We start from the raw sequence: 16,708 nt of genomic DNA, 5'->3' as shown, positions 1-16,708 counted from the left end.
CATAGCAACTATTATGTTACTAATTACAACGGCCGCTTGCGGCGCGTGTGTCTCAGACGGTTCCACGTCTCCTCCCCCCCCCCCGTCCAGGATGGCGCGTGTGGGGAGGGGTCGTGCCTCCGCCGCCCCCCAACCCAGTCCGGTTCTCGGCGCTCCCCCCGGCTAGCAGGGGAAGAAAGCAACTGCGCAGCCGCGGAGTGGCGAGCCTCTTAGCACGCCTCGGGCAACGAGACACACAGGCGGAGTCGGCCCCCTGGGAAAGCCAAGGCGAGGTCGGTCTACCACTTCATATGTCTATGGTCTGCAATTGGCGTCCGGGGGCTCACGCAGAGCCTAAACTTCCTGTAAGGAGCGGAAGCAGTGATTGCTCGGGACTCTCTAGGGCTATCGCCTCTCTCGGCTTTGTACTGGGCGGCGCCGCCACTCCTTCCGCCCCAATAGCCGGCGCCGGGCAGAAGTTGCGTCATGGCAGCGGCTTGCGGCACAGGAAATGTCGTCCCCGTGCGAGGCGCGGATGTAGGGTATCGGCGAAGCGTAGAGCGTCGTAGTGTTCGTTTGACTGGCTGAGCCGCTGGCCGGAGAGGGGCTCCTTCGCCTTTCCTTCTGCGCATGTACAGAGCGCCTCTGCTGCTCGGTCTGAGGCTCCGGCGTTGCTCCTTCTCCTCGTCCTTCCCGGTCAGACCTTGGCGCGGCGGCGGGGCTGCTGCTTCTGAGGAGGGCGCACCTTGCGCTCCTGGACTGCCGGCCATGGCGAGGGTCCCCCTGCCGATACCTCTGCCGGCTTCCGGGCCGGACCGTCAGTCGGCGCTGTTGGCGGCGGCGTCCGCGCTGCGCGAGGGCGGCCTGGTGGCGCTGCCCACCGACACGGTCTACGGCGTGGCCTGCCTGGCGCAGGACTCGCGGGCGCTGGGGGCCGTTTACCGCCTGAAGGGCCGCGCCGCCAGTAAGCCCCTCGCTATCTGCCTCGCCGACGTCGAGCACGTCTACAGGTGCGGCGGGGTCGGCGAAGGAGGTGGGGGTCTTGCAATGGGGTGGCGGCCCTCCCTCCGCCTCTCCTCCTCATCCTTCGGCGAAGCAGGGAGTCGGTGGATAGGGCCCCCGGCCGCTTCTGCCCCTTCCAGTAAGGCAGAAACCCAGCAAGCCTTTGGCATTGAGGTGTATCAGCTGATTAATCCTTTTATTTCCAGTGGCGTTTGAAGTTAAAAAACACAGGCGCTGATTTTATTTCCTTCAGAGTAAATAAGGAGCGCCTCCAGTCAAGTATTAGTCTGATAGCCCACCCCTTTGTTTTGCTGCTTGCCTTTGGCTGCGTGGCAGAAGTTGGGCTTACCTTGTGCATACTTTCTCCTTCCCCTTTTGTAGGTACTGTAACGTTTGCGTGCCTGACAAGCTGCTGCAGGAACTCCTTCCTGGGCCAGTGACGCTGGTCCTGGAGCGCTCAGACACCCTCAACAAAGACTTGAACCCCTTCACCCCAGTGAGTCTTGGCTAGCAAGTTCTATAGAGACCCTTTTACCTTTTGGAGAGCTCCCAGTTTCCCAATAGGGTGCTTACCAGTTGGGTGTTGGGTGTGCTCTTAGGTTGACATCAGAGTGGACCTTCCTCCATTCCAGGCTAAAAGGCAAATCTGATTGATTGGGAATATTAGTGGAGATTTTAATTTTCCTCGGGATTATTTTTTTAAAAGCTATTGCCGGACTGCAAGTCTCAAGCTAAGCATGGCTACTTCTTTTCCTGTTTTAGTTTCACTTAGTTATGTGGCCTGGGAGGGGTGGCTGCATTCTGAGATGGGTGGGATAAAGGTGCAACAGATTCCTACTTCCTGTCCTATTCAAATGAGCAGGGGTGTATGTGGGTTGTTCTCACAGTGCAGAGTGGGGAAATCTCCATACCAACCTGCCCACAATATCTGCCAGGGATGCTCTTCATGACCTGGTGGTAGTAGTGGAGGCCTGACTACTTAGGATTTTCTCTGTGTCTGTGCATTAGGAAATTTGTTGATCCCCCTTTCTGTTGTCTAGCCTTTTTATATTCTTATTCCAGCAGGCATTTAATTTAGTGTGTTAAGGGGTTTCCTGTGTTTTGGTAGATGAACTTATTTGCTACACCTGCCCTCTTAGGTTTTTTTTTTTTTTACTGAATTTAACTTGTGTTGGACTTCACTGTAAGCTATCCTGAATGCTGTTGTGCAGTGGAAAGTGGGGCATATACTGTATATGTATGCATGCTTTCATATACATGCATGTATAAATATCCTGCCTTTTAAAATTATATATACATAAAAGCTAAAAGTAAGTAGTGGTACTCATTCCTTCCTCTTCCTCTCCCCCACCCCGCTTTTGTCACAGTTAGTTGGTGTCCGCATCCCCAGTCACTGGTTCATCAGGGAGCTGGCCAGGGAGTGTGCTGGCCCTCTGGCCTTAACAAGCGCAAACATCAGTCAGGGGGCGAGCTCCCTCACAGTCACGGTAAGGGCTGCTTGAAACCTGTAGGACGGGATGATAATGGAAGCCTGGGTGGCTCTACAAGTCCCCAGGGAAGGGCATTATGTTCCATTTTGTTTTAATTGGCTTGCTCCTCTCAGAGGGTAAAGCCACTGTGTGTTTAAGCAGGAGCTTATGGTACCCTTTTCTCTGTGGTTGTTGGCTATTAGCATCTTGTGGTGCACACTGGCTCAGGAGCCTGCTGAGCTCTTATGCTCTTCTTCTTTTATATTTCAGGAGTTCCAAGAGCTCTGGCCTCACCTGTCACTTGTAATTGATGGGGGCCCCACTGGGGACATCCATAGACCAGAGTCCCGTCTAGGCTCTACCGTGATTGACCTTTCTGTTCCTGGCAAGTTCAAGATTATCCGGGGAGGATGGTAAGCCTCACACAGCCTCCTCTCCACCTGAGTGGCATTTGTAGGCTGCAGAGTTGTCTTCCTCTGAATAGGATGGAACTATTTAGCCCCAGGACAGTGGTCCTTGGGGTGTGTGTGGTGGTGGTCCTAAAGGAGGCAGGCTCCTCCTGCAGATGATTCCCAGAAGCACACCTGCTTACTCCTGCAGGTGGAGTGCCTTGTGAATTGGGTCAAACCCACGGATGATGCTAAATTAGCCTTCAAGAATATTAAGCTGCAAACAATGCAGATTTTGTCCCTGGCATCTTACTCCTTCTTTTCTTTTCTGCAGTGCACTTATTCAGACCGTTGAGATCCTGGCAGTCAAGTATGGCCTGACAGCTGAGCTGCCTATATGTGGTCAACTCACACAGTCTCTGGGCAAGTAGATGGTGTGTGACATATCAGGAAGCTGTTTGCAAGAGCCTTGTCCTGGAAAGTATAACTCTGCCCTTCTTGGGTGCAAAGGGAGCCTCCCCTCCTTTCCCAGTTGACTTCTGTGAATCCAGAAGGATCTGGCCCTGCTGGGGGCGAAGTATTTTGTCCTTCCTGGCATTTCCTTTCGGATTTAGGGAGGGGCACACACTTATGTGCCTAAGTATCCCTCCCTTTTAGGAAGTCTGTCCTCTCTATCTCTTGAACACTTGGCCTGGAGGGGTTGAAGCATTTGAACAAGACAGTGCAGCTGACAATCATGGAGTGTATAGAAAAGCAGGAAGATGCATTTTGAGGGGGCCTGGTAGGTGGAGCTTGCCTGTGACCAGCGGGGACCAAACTGCCTTGAACCCAGCTCTACTGAAAACAGAGACCAGACCAGCCACTGACGGGCAAGCAACAGGCTGCGTTTTTGACCAATATCATTAAAATGGAAACCTAGTGTATGTTGGCCTCCATGTTCTTTAGTATGCGGAGGGTGGGGAATTCTAAGACTGGGGGGAAATTACCTATTGAAGGGTGACATGCAGTATTGATAATCCTAGTGGTGTAGGATTAATGGTAAAATGAGAATCTAGCTCATTTTCCCCATGCAACCACTGTAGAGTTCACTTAGTAACTTTGCCTGAACTGCAGGCATGGGGCCCAAACAGCACACTTGCTCGTCTTTCCAGCCCAGCCCCCAAACTATTCATAGGTTGGAGTACAGTACAACTCACTCCGCAAAGTCTGCAACAAGCTATTAAGGAGCAGTCTCCATTTGAAGCAAGCGACAAAACTCCACACCCCATTAGGTCACTGGGGCATCACCTTTTCTGTTCTTGCTGCCTGTCTTGAAGGAATAAATGCCAACACCAGTGAGGTTCTTGTTTTATTGCAAGACTGGGTGCATTTCTGATCATTGGAATTCCAAAGACATAATACAGCATGTGGTTTCTGAGAACTTTCCTGCATACACAAATTGTCTAGGTTTTGTTTGCTGGGAGCAGCAACAGGGTAGAGGTCTAAGTAGCAGTGGCAGCAGAGAAGGAATAAATATCCCTGGAACTGAATAGCAACAGGGATGTGCTGTTTAGTTTAGCACCTCCTGCAGAACTCAGATTTGAAATGAATTGTCCTCTTGGCTTGCAGCAGGCAGAGATTTATTCTTTTAAGGAAAGCTGAGGGCTTGGAGTGAGGAGGATTGCAAGAGCGCTAGCCCAACTATATCTGGGGAGTTTTGCACAGTCATATATCGGCGTGCTGCCCTGCAGGAGCACAGCAAACCTCTCAAGAGGTATTTCAACATGAAACGCAGCTCACCCCTCTTCACCCAGGTTCCAGAAACTTACAGCTCTGAGAGCAGCTTCTTCCACCTGAATGGCTACCAGCTTCTCTCTGGGTCTCTTCGTGCCCAGAAGAATCAACCCTTCACAGCTTGCTCACATGAGCCACTGCTCTTTCTCTTTGCTGTAGTGCTCTGCCCACCTACGGGTTAGTTCCAGGTACATGTCCGGCTGGTGGGGCAAGTAGTCCAAGTAGAGCCGGGTCAGGGTCTTCTTGGGTGTGGCTTTCTCGATCTGGGTGCCTTCGTGCCATTCATTGAAGGACGTGATGGAGACTATCTCTGGGCGCACCATGAGGGCGGCCTGCAGGGCCGTCTCGTAGTACTTGCCGTTTACCCTGTTCCGTGTGTTGTGGTTGTTCCAGGGGCGGATGCTGGTGTCGATGTAACCAGGGCCCACACTGGGGATGAAGAGGAGGTTGTTGGAGTCACAGAAGGCCTTGATGGCTTTCCAGTTCTGGTGTGAGGAGCCGTAGGAGAAGCCGTTTGAGGCAAAGTAGGTGTAGAGCCCATCGTAGCCGGCGGAGAGGATGTCGTGCTTGTGCCCCTCCTCCACCAGCAGGGCGATGAAGACAGCGTCATATGGGGTGTTGCGGAGAGAGTGGGAGCCGGAAGGGGTGAGCAGGTTTGCCCATGCTTCAGGTGGCGTAAGGTATGAGTCATAAATATAAAATAAAGGCAGCCTCCGGCCCGTGCTGGTCTTGTATCTGTAGAAAGCATCATGTGTTCCATACCTGCCAAGATAATAGGCTGTTTAATGCCCCACATTTTGCCTTATAAGTCCACAAGCAGCCTAGAGAAACTTGGTCCTGCTCTTAGCAGAGAAGGCAAGTTGCCTGGTTTCCCCCCGCTCTGAATGTTGCATCAGTACCCTCTTCGCTTCCAGTTTCTCTGATTCTCTGTCTGCCAACAGATACCCAGTGAAAGCTGAGCTCCAGCACTGGGGTCCTTTGACAGGGAGACTGAGCAAAGAGCCCCCTTCTCCCCCTTCCAGCCAGCCCAGCAGCCTGACCACATCACCAGTATCTGAAGGTTTTTAGGTTTTCTTATGAGGGCCATTTTTCTCCAACCAAAAGAGCAGATTGCCACAAATTCAATAAGTAGCATTTAAAACTTACAGTTTAAACACTCTTTATTTATTAAATAAGCAACGCTCATCTTTAGCCCTGAGTTCTTGGGTTTCACACAAGCAAAAGTGGCCCTTTGTTTTACGCAAGTCTCTCAAGGGTAGGAATGGCCTCTCCTATCTTTTTAACCCTTTGCTTTCTGAGTACTGTACTTACTTGTCTATGATATATTTCACATTGCTGTGCAGAGTGTTGTCGTCGCGCCCTTTATATGGCTGTATGTGGAAGGTGACCTGCAGAAAAGGAACACGGGGCAGCAGCAGTTGTGCAGCACCCCCAGCCACACAGTCAGTGGACAGCAGCAACTGCAGGAGTAATCTCCCATCCCTGCTCCCACCCACATTAGTCCTATCCCTTCACCACAACAGTTAAAAGTTGTTAAAGGAAGGTGGTGGACTCTCCTTCACTGGAGGTTTTTAAACAGAAGTTGGACAGCCACCTGCCATGTAAGATTCATTCTTTCCCTCCATTTTTGCTCCTTCTTATGTATCAAAATCAGTTTTGGGGGTGGAGAGAGAAGAGACTGAACTGTCACAGGCAGGCATGGCTCTGTAATACTATTTTTATTCCCTGAACTTCCAGATTTCCCCACCCCATTACAAGGCTTCAAGCAGGGAGAAGCTAACCAATTAACAGGGACCCCCTGTAGTTCCCCTTTGCACTGTGGATGGCTGCTCATGAGTGGAACCCCCACCAACCCTGGCTGCCACGTAGTTGGAAGCAGCTGTCATAAAACTTGCCTAATAGCCCCAAGCAGTGGTAACAACAGGCACCTGGATTGCGTATCTGTGTGCGGCGTCCAATATGAAGGGCACCAGGCTCTCAGAGGGCTCACCGTTGTCATCTGCTAGGCCAGGGGGGTACCAGGACAGAACCATGACTCCTGCAGAGACAGAGAGGATTGTGCCCACCCGCAGGAGCTAAGACTGCCTTCAACATCTGGCCACTTTACAATCTGAAGATGATGATGCCCCCCTTAAATATGGATGCTGAAAGCCTGCTAGGCCAAAAAGATAGTCAAAACCATTGCACCTACCACCCCTCAGAGAACTAACCTGCCCCTTCTTCACTTGATGCATAGAAACTATGGAACTCCCTCCCACAGGATGCAGTGATGGCCACCAGCTTGAATGGCTTTAAAAGAGGTTGAGACAAATTCAGGGAGAAGGTTATTGATTGCTAACCATGGAGACTATGCTCTGCCATCACAGCTGGAGGCAAAGCAATGTTTGCGTATAGCGGTTGACCTGTATAGCAGTTGCCCCCGAATCCTGCTTGCAGTTTCCCACAGGCATATGATTGGCTCTTGTGAGAACAGGATGTTTGGCTCTGACTCGGTAGGCTCTCTTTCCTGACCCCTTGTTCCGTGCCTGCCAATAGCAAGACATCTGGCCTCTGCAGCAAAAGTGGTGATGGGGGAGGAGCTGTCCAGGACAAGGCAGTGCTGAAATTTCATCTGAGGTCCAGATGCTGAAATTTCAGACTTTAGCCTCTCGGGGTTGCCTGGAAACCCCAGAGGAAAAAAAAGAAAGGTCTTTGGCTTTGGATGCCGCTAGCGCAGATGTGGCATTTCCAACCCCCCACCTCCCACCCGCCAAAGCTAGACGAGTTGCTGGCAGGGGAGGCTGTTATCCTTTGAGGAGCATCTCTGGGCTTCCCCTCTGTGATATGAGGGATATTTTGCGGCCTTGGATGCTCCCAGAGACTTCAGCAGCCGCTGATTCAAGAGGCGACGAGGGGCTTTATGGGGCAGCTTCTGAGCGGGGGTCGGGGTCTCGATCGCCCTCGCCAGCACGGCCAGTCTGTCACCCCTCCCCCGGCCTCCTTCCTCTCCGCACCCCTACCCCGCGGTGGGTTGGGGACGCGCCCTCACTGACCGATGGCGGCGGCGCGGAGCTGGCGCATGTGCTCCTCCAGGACTGCCGGGTCGCGGGAGCTGTAGGGCCCGAGGGCCGGGTAGAAGCTGGCTCCGATGTCCTCGGGGGGGCTGTGGCGGCCTTTCGGGTAGCTGGCCGAGATTTTGGGGTCCCAGTGGGGCACCATCACGTGGTCCCAGTGGAGGTAACGGCTGTCGAAGCGCGGCGTCCCGTACCACGTGTAGTAGAAGACGTGCAGCGAGGAGGAGACGGACGGGGCGTCCCGGTCGGGTGGGTGCTGCGCCCCGTCCGGGGGCGCGGGGGAGTCGGCTGGGGCGGGGGCCTCCTTGGCCTCTTTCTCCTCGGGCCAGGGCCCCGGGAAGCGGCGGCGCCGGGGGTCGTCGGGTGGGGGCTTGAGGGTGCGCAGCGCCAGGAGGGCGCCCAGGACGAAGAGCGCGCAGAGGAAGAGCGCCAGGCAGGCGCGGCGGCGCAGGCGCACCATCCCGGCCCCGAGCCCCAGCTGATGCCGGCCCGGGCGGGCAGCCTCCCCGCTAACGGCCCAGGCGAGGCGCCGGCGCGGCACTTGGGCCCGTCTGCCTCCCGCCCTGCCCTCCCAGGCGGAAGAGCCCAACGGGCGGCAGGCTGGGCGACGCGCACTCTTCCCCCCGCTCCCGGCCGTTGGATGGTACGGTCCATGCATAGGAGCGGGGGGAGGAGGCCGGCATTAACCTCTCATTGTCCAGCCAGACTGCGCTGAGCCTGGGTCAAGGCACGGAAGCTCCTATTCCAGGCACGGGCGTCTTTTCTCATGAAAGGATGGGCAGGGAGCTGAGGGAGAGGACCGGGCAGGCGGCGAGCCACGAAAAGAAGGGCTGATGGCAGTTATTGTAGCGATGACCGAAATGCTGAACAGAGAGCTCCCCAGCACCAGGAAGGGTACCCATTAGAACTGTATAAGCTATATTCGGCTGCTGTGCCAAGCCCTAAGTCGCCAGAGGAGCCCAGCAAGCCTCTTTCTGCCGTTGAGCCATCTAGCTCAGTCTTGGTGGTGCTGGCTGACAGGTGCTCCCTATCCCTACCTGGGCCTTCTGCATTCACGTGGGTGCGCTGCTTGAGAGAGAGAGAGAGAGGTGCAGCCTTCTCTTCTCAAGAACAGCAGGCGGTACATGCTTAAAAAATAAAAATAAGCGGGGAAATGATAGCCCTAAGACTAGAGATTCTAAGAGGGCAAAACACAAGTGCAGGATTGCCAGTCAATTCTGCTCCTGGAGAGCTCCTCTGCCTTGGACAATGCATTGACAGACCGCAGGATAGCAAATCTCTTGTTTCCAGAGGCGTAGCGTGGGGGAAGGGGGAGCCGTGGGAGCCGTGGCCCCAGGCGCAATTTTGAATGGGGAAGCAAACAGTCGCCCCCACAGCAGGCTCCTTCATTGGAGCCTGGCTCCGTGCCAGAAGGAGCTGCGCCTTGGCTGCGGCGCTTGTGCCTGGTGCAGCTCCGCCCCCCCAGGCCTGACCTGGGGGAGGAGAGTAGGAGAGTCGGCGACAATGCTGCCGTCCACCCACCTTGGCAGCTCCCCGCCCCACTCCTAATCCTGAACTGTGGCGCGTGGAGGGTGCCCTCCGCGCCCCTCTGGGGCGCGCCCCGCACACACACTCTGGGTTGTGCCGGCATACGGTCCTACGCTGCCTGTTCCTTCTGGCACCAGCTGGAGTCTGGTCCTAAAGCTCTAGCTGGTGCAGAATGCAGTGGCTGGATTGCTGGTGGGCAGCCAACCGACAGCAGGTGTGATCCCTCTGCAAAAATATCAACACTGTCTGCCCATAGGTTCCAATTCTTTGCATGGTTATTCTTCAGCTTAGAGTAACTTGAGGACCACTGGAACCTTTATATCCCAGTTCAATCACTGAGGAGTGCTGCTAGTCCCCCCCCCCCCATGTTAGTGGCCCCTACAAGAGACTAGAAGGGAGTGTCTTCATATAAGGAGGAGTTCCCTGTACTCCAGGGGTGATGAGATCATCTGAAGAAATATGAATTGCTTGGGCTGAGGAGGAGCGTCTTTCCAGGGATGAATTACTGGGTGTGGTGCTTGGGCTCAGCTGAATGAGTGCCCTGGCAGCCTTGCATTGCATGCAAAGAACTGGAAATGCCAGAAGAGGAAAGCCAGCTGGAGTTGGACTGCTGGGGGGCACACACCCTATTGGTTTCCCTGCATGATATTGGAGAGAGCATCATCTGCCAGATCTTGTGATACAGGTCTGCTGTAGTGGGAATCTTCTGCACAGGTCTCTCTCACTGGCCACCCTCTTTGAGGCTGGTGGCCAGGGAAACCTGGGCCTTACCACTGCCATTCTGTATGCGGTGGGGCTCTGTTCTGTTCTCACAAGGGAGTCCCTGCCAGATGAATGCCTGCTGGGTGGCGCTGTTGCACATCCTCTGCCTACTCCATTGTTCTTCTAGTTCTGGACCTCAGTTTACATGATAAGCAGAGTTCACCGGATTAGTGGTTCCCAAACATTTCCAGGCCATTGCTTCCTTGGTTCCATAATTTCCCCTCAGTACCTGTTACCCTACCCTATAAAAAGCATTCAGAATAGTGGTTTGCACAAGCACAACCTACTGAAGAAATCAACAATGGGATCAAAGTTTAAAGCTGTAACAATTAATTGCACATTTATTCAAAATCCAATTAAAACTATTTAGTTTAAATAATTCAATGAAGTTGATGAACTTGATCCAGTGATACCAGCTTTTCAAAGTCTGGTAGTCTTTAATATCCCCAGTGTTCCCTTCTTCTTAAAAGCCCCTTAGGCAGCCCACTTTGCCACTGCACTAGACAAAAGACAGTAGATGCTGGTGGAGGCTTATCTTACTGTTGGCTGCAGTTTGGTAGATGGGCAGCAGATGGCACTTTACCACTGTGGGGAGAGAAGACAGGAAATAGCAAGCGCCTCCCCCCCCCCCCAGTGCCAGGGATTCTTCTTGCCTCATGGAATGCCTTGCTGCCCCTCCATCCAGAGTGCTGTCCCGCAAGAGGCTCATCAAGAAGATGTCTAACTCTTTCTAGAAGTGGAATATGGCCTTTCCATTTGCTGCATAATGAGAAGCAGGAAGGGGGCGAGCCTGAGACTCTCCTGACTAGTGAGAAACTCGTTAGCTCAGTTGGTTAGAGCATGGTGCTGATAATGCCAAGGTTGCAGGTTCGAGCCCCATATGGGCCACCTGCATATTCCTGCATTGCAGGGGGTTGGGACTACCTTCCAACTCTACAATTCTATGGTTCCCCAAAGATGCACAGATTAATGAATCACTGCATCCTCCAACTGGTACTGGGCCATTCTGCAAATACTAGCTTTCACGGTGCCTCAATGCAGGTGCATTGCTTCTTCAGCTTAGCTTAGCTCGCCTCATGCTCGCCTCACAGAGTGAGTGAAATGTCAGCTGCCACCCAGGCACCCTCCTCTCCTCAAGAAAGTACTTGTCAAATTGTGATTGTGTAGAGTATGGGGGAGCACAAATGTGTGTGTATTGTGTGTGTGATTATGCACTCCCAACTTAACAACTTTTAACCATCAGCTACAGGAAAATTAATCTAGATTCATGCTTGCTATCCTAAATGCAACTAGCCCACAACTCTTCTCTGACACTTTGCTGGGCCCATGGAGCAAAGGTGGGGAGCTAGCAGCCCAAGTGTGGCTTGTGGGATCTCCTCCCCCCAGCACTACATTTAATTGATGGATCGATTAAGACATGTATAGATCCTCCTTTCTCAAAAGGCTACTGGGCACTTTACATTGCAACATAATAGTCGTGCAACATGAGCATTTACATGCAATAATTCATATATGTATATGTATATATATATGTATGTGTGTGTGTGTGTGTGTGTGTGTGTGTGTCAAACTGTCCACAGATCACTACACTTGCCTTTCCCCTCACCTCAAAGCTCCCAAATGCCTTCATTTGGAGGTACCAAGCCCCTAACCCCAATGGCTTGCTCTCTCTGCAGTGATTGTAGACAGATGCAGGAGAGGGTGGGAGAGAAGGAGGCTTCTCTTGCTTGGGCTTCTGCCTTCTTTAAGGTAAGGAAGAGCAGGGCAGGTTCGCATCTGGCTGACTTCTGGGAACCTGACCTCCTCAACAACTTGGAAATTCTGCAACTTTTGTTTGGTGAAAGTAGGAAAAATAAAGTACTAACTTTATTATTTACTAACTATTAAAAGTGGCTTATGTGAATTAGAGCTTTGGAATCACACAGAACACTTTGTCAGACTGGTTAGGGTTTCTTTTCATTTTGTTTAAAGTGAAGGAATGGGAGGAAGACCTTGGAGGAGCCTACGACTCCAGGAAATTATTATTTATTCATTTGTTGCATTTATACCCTCCTCTCCCACCCTCAAGAAGCTCAAGGTGGTGTATGTGGATCTCTGTCTCCCCATTTAATCCCTACAACAACCCTGTGAAGTAGGTTAGGGCAAAAGGCAGAGACTGGTCCAAGGTTACCCAGTGAGCTTCATGGCTGAGTGGAATTTTCAACCCTGGTCTCCCAGGTCCTAGTCTGACACTCTAACCACTGCACCACACTGCCCACCCCCCCAAATGCCTCCACTCCTTTGTCATCTTTCATTCTCTGCAGGCTGGACTGCCCCACCTGATAGGGATGGAATAAAAGGCTGTGGGCAAGCAAAGTGGGCTGTGTGGACTGCTTGTTGTGCTTCCAGGGACTGCTGGTGTCTGTGGGGTCCAGATTCTGTAAGCAAGCAGCTGGGTGCAGCTCAAGGAAGGAGGAGTAATCCTGGGAATCACTTTGCTTTGATCCCTTGCAATGGCAGGGATGGAGTGCCTTGAGGCTGGAGGCAGAGGCGGCTCTGCTCCCTTTGGAAATGACTCCTCTTAACTAAGCTGGCTGCTCAGCCATCCCGCTGTCAGCATCAATCTGAGGTTAATTGTCAGGAGGCACCTCCAAGGTGGCCTTTGCTAGTTAGTGCAGGACAGGAAAGGAGATCACATTGATGGGAGCTGGAGAGAAACCAGCACTTCCCTGCTCATTTTCTCTTTTCTGTGGAGGGAAAGAGAAGCCAAGGCAACTTAGCAGCATTTACATTTTAATGGGAAATGTCTTGCCTGCCTGCTCCTCGAGGGCTCACAAATTGCTTTCCAATCCTGGGCAGCTGCCTCATATGACATCAAAGAGCCCCCCCCCCAACTGTAGCTCAGCTACAGTAGGGGGGGACATTTTCCCACTTATGGTGGGAGTGCCCCCTGGCATCCAAATTTTGGACTGATGTTTTTGAAGCGACTTTAAATGCTCCATCCAAGCCTGCCCCACAACTTGCCCTTCTGAACTTCAATTCCAGTCTCAACCCTTGATCAGCATATAGACAAAATCCTGAAAGGTTCGGTACAATAAAACCACGCAATCAAAACCTGCATTTAACAATTGAAATACTGTTGTACTGTTTATAACATTCACAAATCCTCATTGTGTGTTGTAGAAACCTAGCTACTATCCTCATCTTATCCCCATCCTGGTTAAACATTAGAAAGGCCACCTTACATTCACCTGACTGTCACTCCCTGCTAACAATGAACCGATCAATGAGCTTAATCGAATTGTCTGATACAAGGGGCAGTGCAAAAGAACCTGCTAGAGTCAGACTGATTCTATATGGCTCTCTCCACAGGGGCATAGTCTCTCTGCGAATGGAATCTTCCCTGTAGTATCGCCAATGGTAGCTTTCTAAGAAGAATCCACACTAAAATGCTGAATAATTTTCATGAGGATCTTTTTAAAAACTGCAAATACTTGCTGAATTTAAGAGATCCACAAATGACAGATCCTTACCTCCCTAGTGTGGACCGTTAGGTCCAGTCGCAGACGACTCTGGGGTTGCACGCTCATCTCGCTCTATAGGCCGAGGGAGCCGTAGTTTGTCCGCAGACAGCTTCCGAGTCATGTGGCCAGCATGACTAAGCCGCTTCTGGCGAACCAGAGCAGTGCACGGAAACGCTGTTTACCTTCCCACTGGAGCGGTACCTATTTATCTACTTGCACTTTGACGTGCTTTCGAACTGCTAGGTTGGCAGGAGCAGGGACTGAATAATGGGCGCTTACCCCATCGCGGGGATTCGAACCGCTGACCTTCTGACCGGCAAGCCCTAGGCTCTGTGGTTTAGACCACAGTGCCACCCGCGTCCCTGCCTCTCTAGTCTAGAGGGCTCCTAAGAGGGAAGGGACCAGCCACCCAGCTGGAGGCTGCTCCTGCATTGAACAGTGAGCTGCATTGCTCTCTATCTGGCCTACAAGTTACCCTCCAGCTCTGTGTGGGACTGATCCAGGATTGATGTTGTGGCAAAGGCCCCATCACCAGAGGAGGAGGGCAGGGACGCGGACTTATAAAAAATATTGGGGGGGGCCCGGGAAAGCTCATGAATAATAAATAAGCTCATGAATATGCAAATAAAGTGGCTCCAGCCCTAAATAGGGCAAGCCACGCCCCCCCAGCCAGCCGATTGGCTGGCTGGGAGGTGTGGCCAGTCGGGATTCCCCTGTTCTCGCGGGGGCTGAAACCGCCAGGAGGAAGGAAATTCCCCCCCGGCAGTGCCTTGGCAGTGGCGGTGGTGCTGCGAAGCAGCGAGGCAGGAGGCCCCGCCCCCGGCGCTCTGCTGGAAGGGCGCCCGAGATTATTGGGGGGGCTGAGCCCCCCAAAAAAATTTTTGAGGGGGCTCGAGCCCCCTCAAGCCCCATGGAGTCGGCGCCTATGGAGGAGGGTATGGAATATCTTTTTCTCTGTGTGCTGCTTCCCCCTCCCTGAATTTGGCCAGGCTGCTTCCCCCTCCTCTCTCTGCTCAGTGGCTCAAACAAGCTCTCTAAGGATGCTCACTTCCAACATGGGGATCAAAGCTATTAGCCAAGTGATAAGAATGAGCACGGGCACAATGGAAGTGTAATTACACTGAAGTTAATTGAGTTTCATTTGTCAGATGTTCTTCTAAAGGCACATCAGAGATGAATGAAGCTTTCCGCAGTGATCTATATTAAGAACATAAGAAACAGGTCAAAGGGGCCCATCTAGTCCAGCCTCCTGGTCTCACAGTGGCCAGGCAGATGCTCCAAAGAGAAGCCGGTGAGCAGGACCTCAGTGCATCTCTTAGAGCTCCCAGCAACTGAAATTTAATAAATAACCGATATTCAGAGGCACCATGACAATGGAGGAAGAATGTAGCCATCCTGGCTAGTGGCCTTCACGAATTTGTCTAATCCTCTTTTAAAGCCACCCAAGTTGGTGGCCATCACTGCCTCGTGTGGGAGAGAGTTCCATTGCTGTGGGAATAAGTTCTTTCTTTTGTCCTAGATCTGCCAACATACAGCTTCATTGCATGGTCCCAAGTTCCAGCATTGTGAAAAGACAAGGGAAAACTTCTCTCGGTCCAGTGTCTCCACATAATCTATAGTTTAATATGCCTCCATCATGTTCTCTAACTTCTCATTCCCTTTCCCCCCCCCTAAACTAAAAACTCCCCCAAATGTTGTTCCTCTCCTTTTAAGGGGACTTGCACCAACTACCTGATCATTTTAGTTGCTGAACCTTTTCCAGCTCTTTCAGAGGCAACCAGAACCGTACACAGTATTCCATGTGTGGTCACACCACAGATTTCTATAATGCCATTAGATGTTGTTGTTTAGTCGTGTCCGACTCTTCGTGGCCCCATGGACCAGAGCATGCCAGGCACTCCTGTCTTCCACTGCCTCCCGCAGTTTGGTCAAACTCATGCTGGTAGCTTCGAGAACACTATCCAACCATCTCGTCCTCTGTCGTCCCCTTCTCCTTGTGCCCTCCATCTTTCCCAACATCAGGGTCTTTTCCAGGGAGTCTTCTCTTCTCATGAGGTGGCCAAAGTATTGGAGTCTCAGCTTCAGGATCTGTCCTTCCAGTGACTACTCAGGGCTGATTTCCTTCAGAATGGATATGTTTGATCTTCTTGCAGTCCATGGGACTCTCAAGAGTCTCCTCCAGCACCATAATTCAAAAGCATCAATTCTTCGGCGATCAGCCTTCTTTATGGTCCAGCTTTCACTTCCATACATCACCATTGGGAAAACCATAGCTTTTACTATACGGACCTTAGATTTACTATATGGCATTAGATACCAGCAGTTTAATTTTCAACCCCTTTCCTAATGATCCCTAGCATGGAATCTGCCTTTGGCACAGCTGCCGCACACTGGCTCAACATCTTTTATCAAGCTACCCGCTACAGCCCCAATGCCTTGTTTCTGATCTACCACCACCAGTTCAGATTTCATGAGGGTATATGGGAATTATTATTATTATTATTATTATTATTATTATTATTATTATTATTATTACTTGCCCCAACATGCATCACCTTCATACTTGTTTCTGTTGAGGCTCATTTGCCATTTTACCACCCATTCACTCAGTTCAGAGAGGCCACAGCCAAAGGCCTTATGAAAACCCCTTCCTGGGTTCCTGGGCCCACATTTTGGCATGTTGCATGGTTGGAAGCATCACTTCCCATGCAGCGGAGGCCTCTGTCTTCATCTACCTATCACAGCCTGTAGCTAATTGACTGTTGACCACGTGAGGCCCTTGTGAGCTCCAGGCTAAGTTGCCGCAGGAACTTTCTTTCAAAAGAAACTTGGAGAAATTGCTTGATTAGCAATTAGTAGTGCAAAACCAGCAGGTTAGGACTTTCGCCAAAGGTGGACAAGCATCAAAACGGGCTTGTGGGCTCGGCTGCTGCTGATTGTGCCTGGCAGGTCTGTCATCTAATTTTTAGAAGCTGGTGGGGGGTAGGAGCACCTAATCTAATTGTGTTGGTCATATTTTGCATCTTTTAATTACTTGCCCTAGAATTAATTAATGTTTATACGCCTGGTTCAACAGAGGACAGTTCTGGAAATCTCAGTTTGGAGATGCTAGGAACAGGCATTTTTGCCCAGGTGGCTCTTCAGAGCCGTGCAAGGGCCGCACTCCCAGGTAAAGGAAAATGGGGTTTCTTTTTCACAGCACCTAGAGCTCACATCTGAAGGAGGCCTGCTCTGGGGCCAAGGTGAGGGCT

The 16,708-nt window shown here is 51.7% G+C and overlaps 2 protein-coding genes across 2 annotated transcripts; one reads left to right on the top strand and one right to left on the bottom strand.

Annotated features, from left to right (window-relative positions):
- The first annotated feature begins 433 nt into the window (after positions 1-433).
- YRDC (yrdC N6-threonylcarbamoyltransferase domain containing) lies at positions 434-3,760 on the top strand. Its single transcript, XM_081202642.1, has 5 exons — positions 434-989; positions 1,363-1,477; positions 2,349-2,468; positions 2,721-2,863; positions 3,174-3,760. Exons 1-5 carry the CDS (start codon positions 610-612, stop codon positions 3,268-3,270), a joined length of 855 nt encoding a protein of 284 aa, XP_081058768.1. The 5' UTR covers positions 434-609; the 3' UTR covers positions 3,271-3,760.
- A 529-nt stretch (positions 3,761-4,289) lies between these two features.
- MANEAL (mannosidase endo-alpha like) lies at positions 4,290-8,125 on the bottom strand (the record flags this gene model as incomplete). The annotated part of the gene is made up of 4 exons (XM_081202641.1): positions 4,290-5,374; positions 5,924-6,000; positions 6,541-6,650; positions 7,645-8,125. 4 exons carry the CDS (start codon positions 8,123-8,125, stop codon positions 4,738-4,740), a joined length of 1,305 nt encoding a protein of 434 aa, XP_081058767.1. The 3' UTR covers positions 4,290-4,737.
- Between the last annotated feature and the right edge of the window lie 8,583 nt (positions 8,126-16,708).

Source organism: Podarcis bocagei, assembly GCF_964188305.1.
Source record: "Podarcis bocagei genome assembly, chromosome: 7".
Lineage (NCBI taxonomy): Eukaryota > Metazoa > Chordata > Lepidosauria > Squamata > Lacertidae > Podarcis > Podarcis bocagei.
This window is presented reverse-complemented; position numbering and strand designations above follow the sequence as displayed.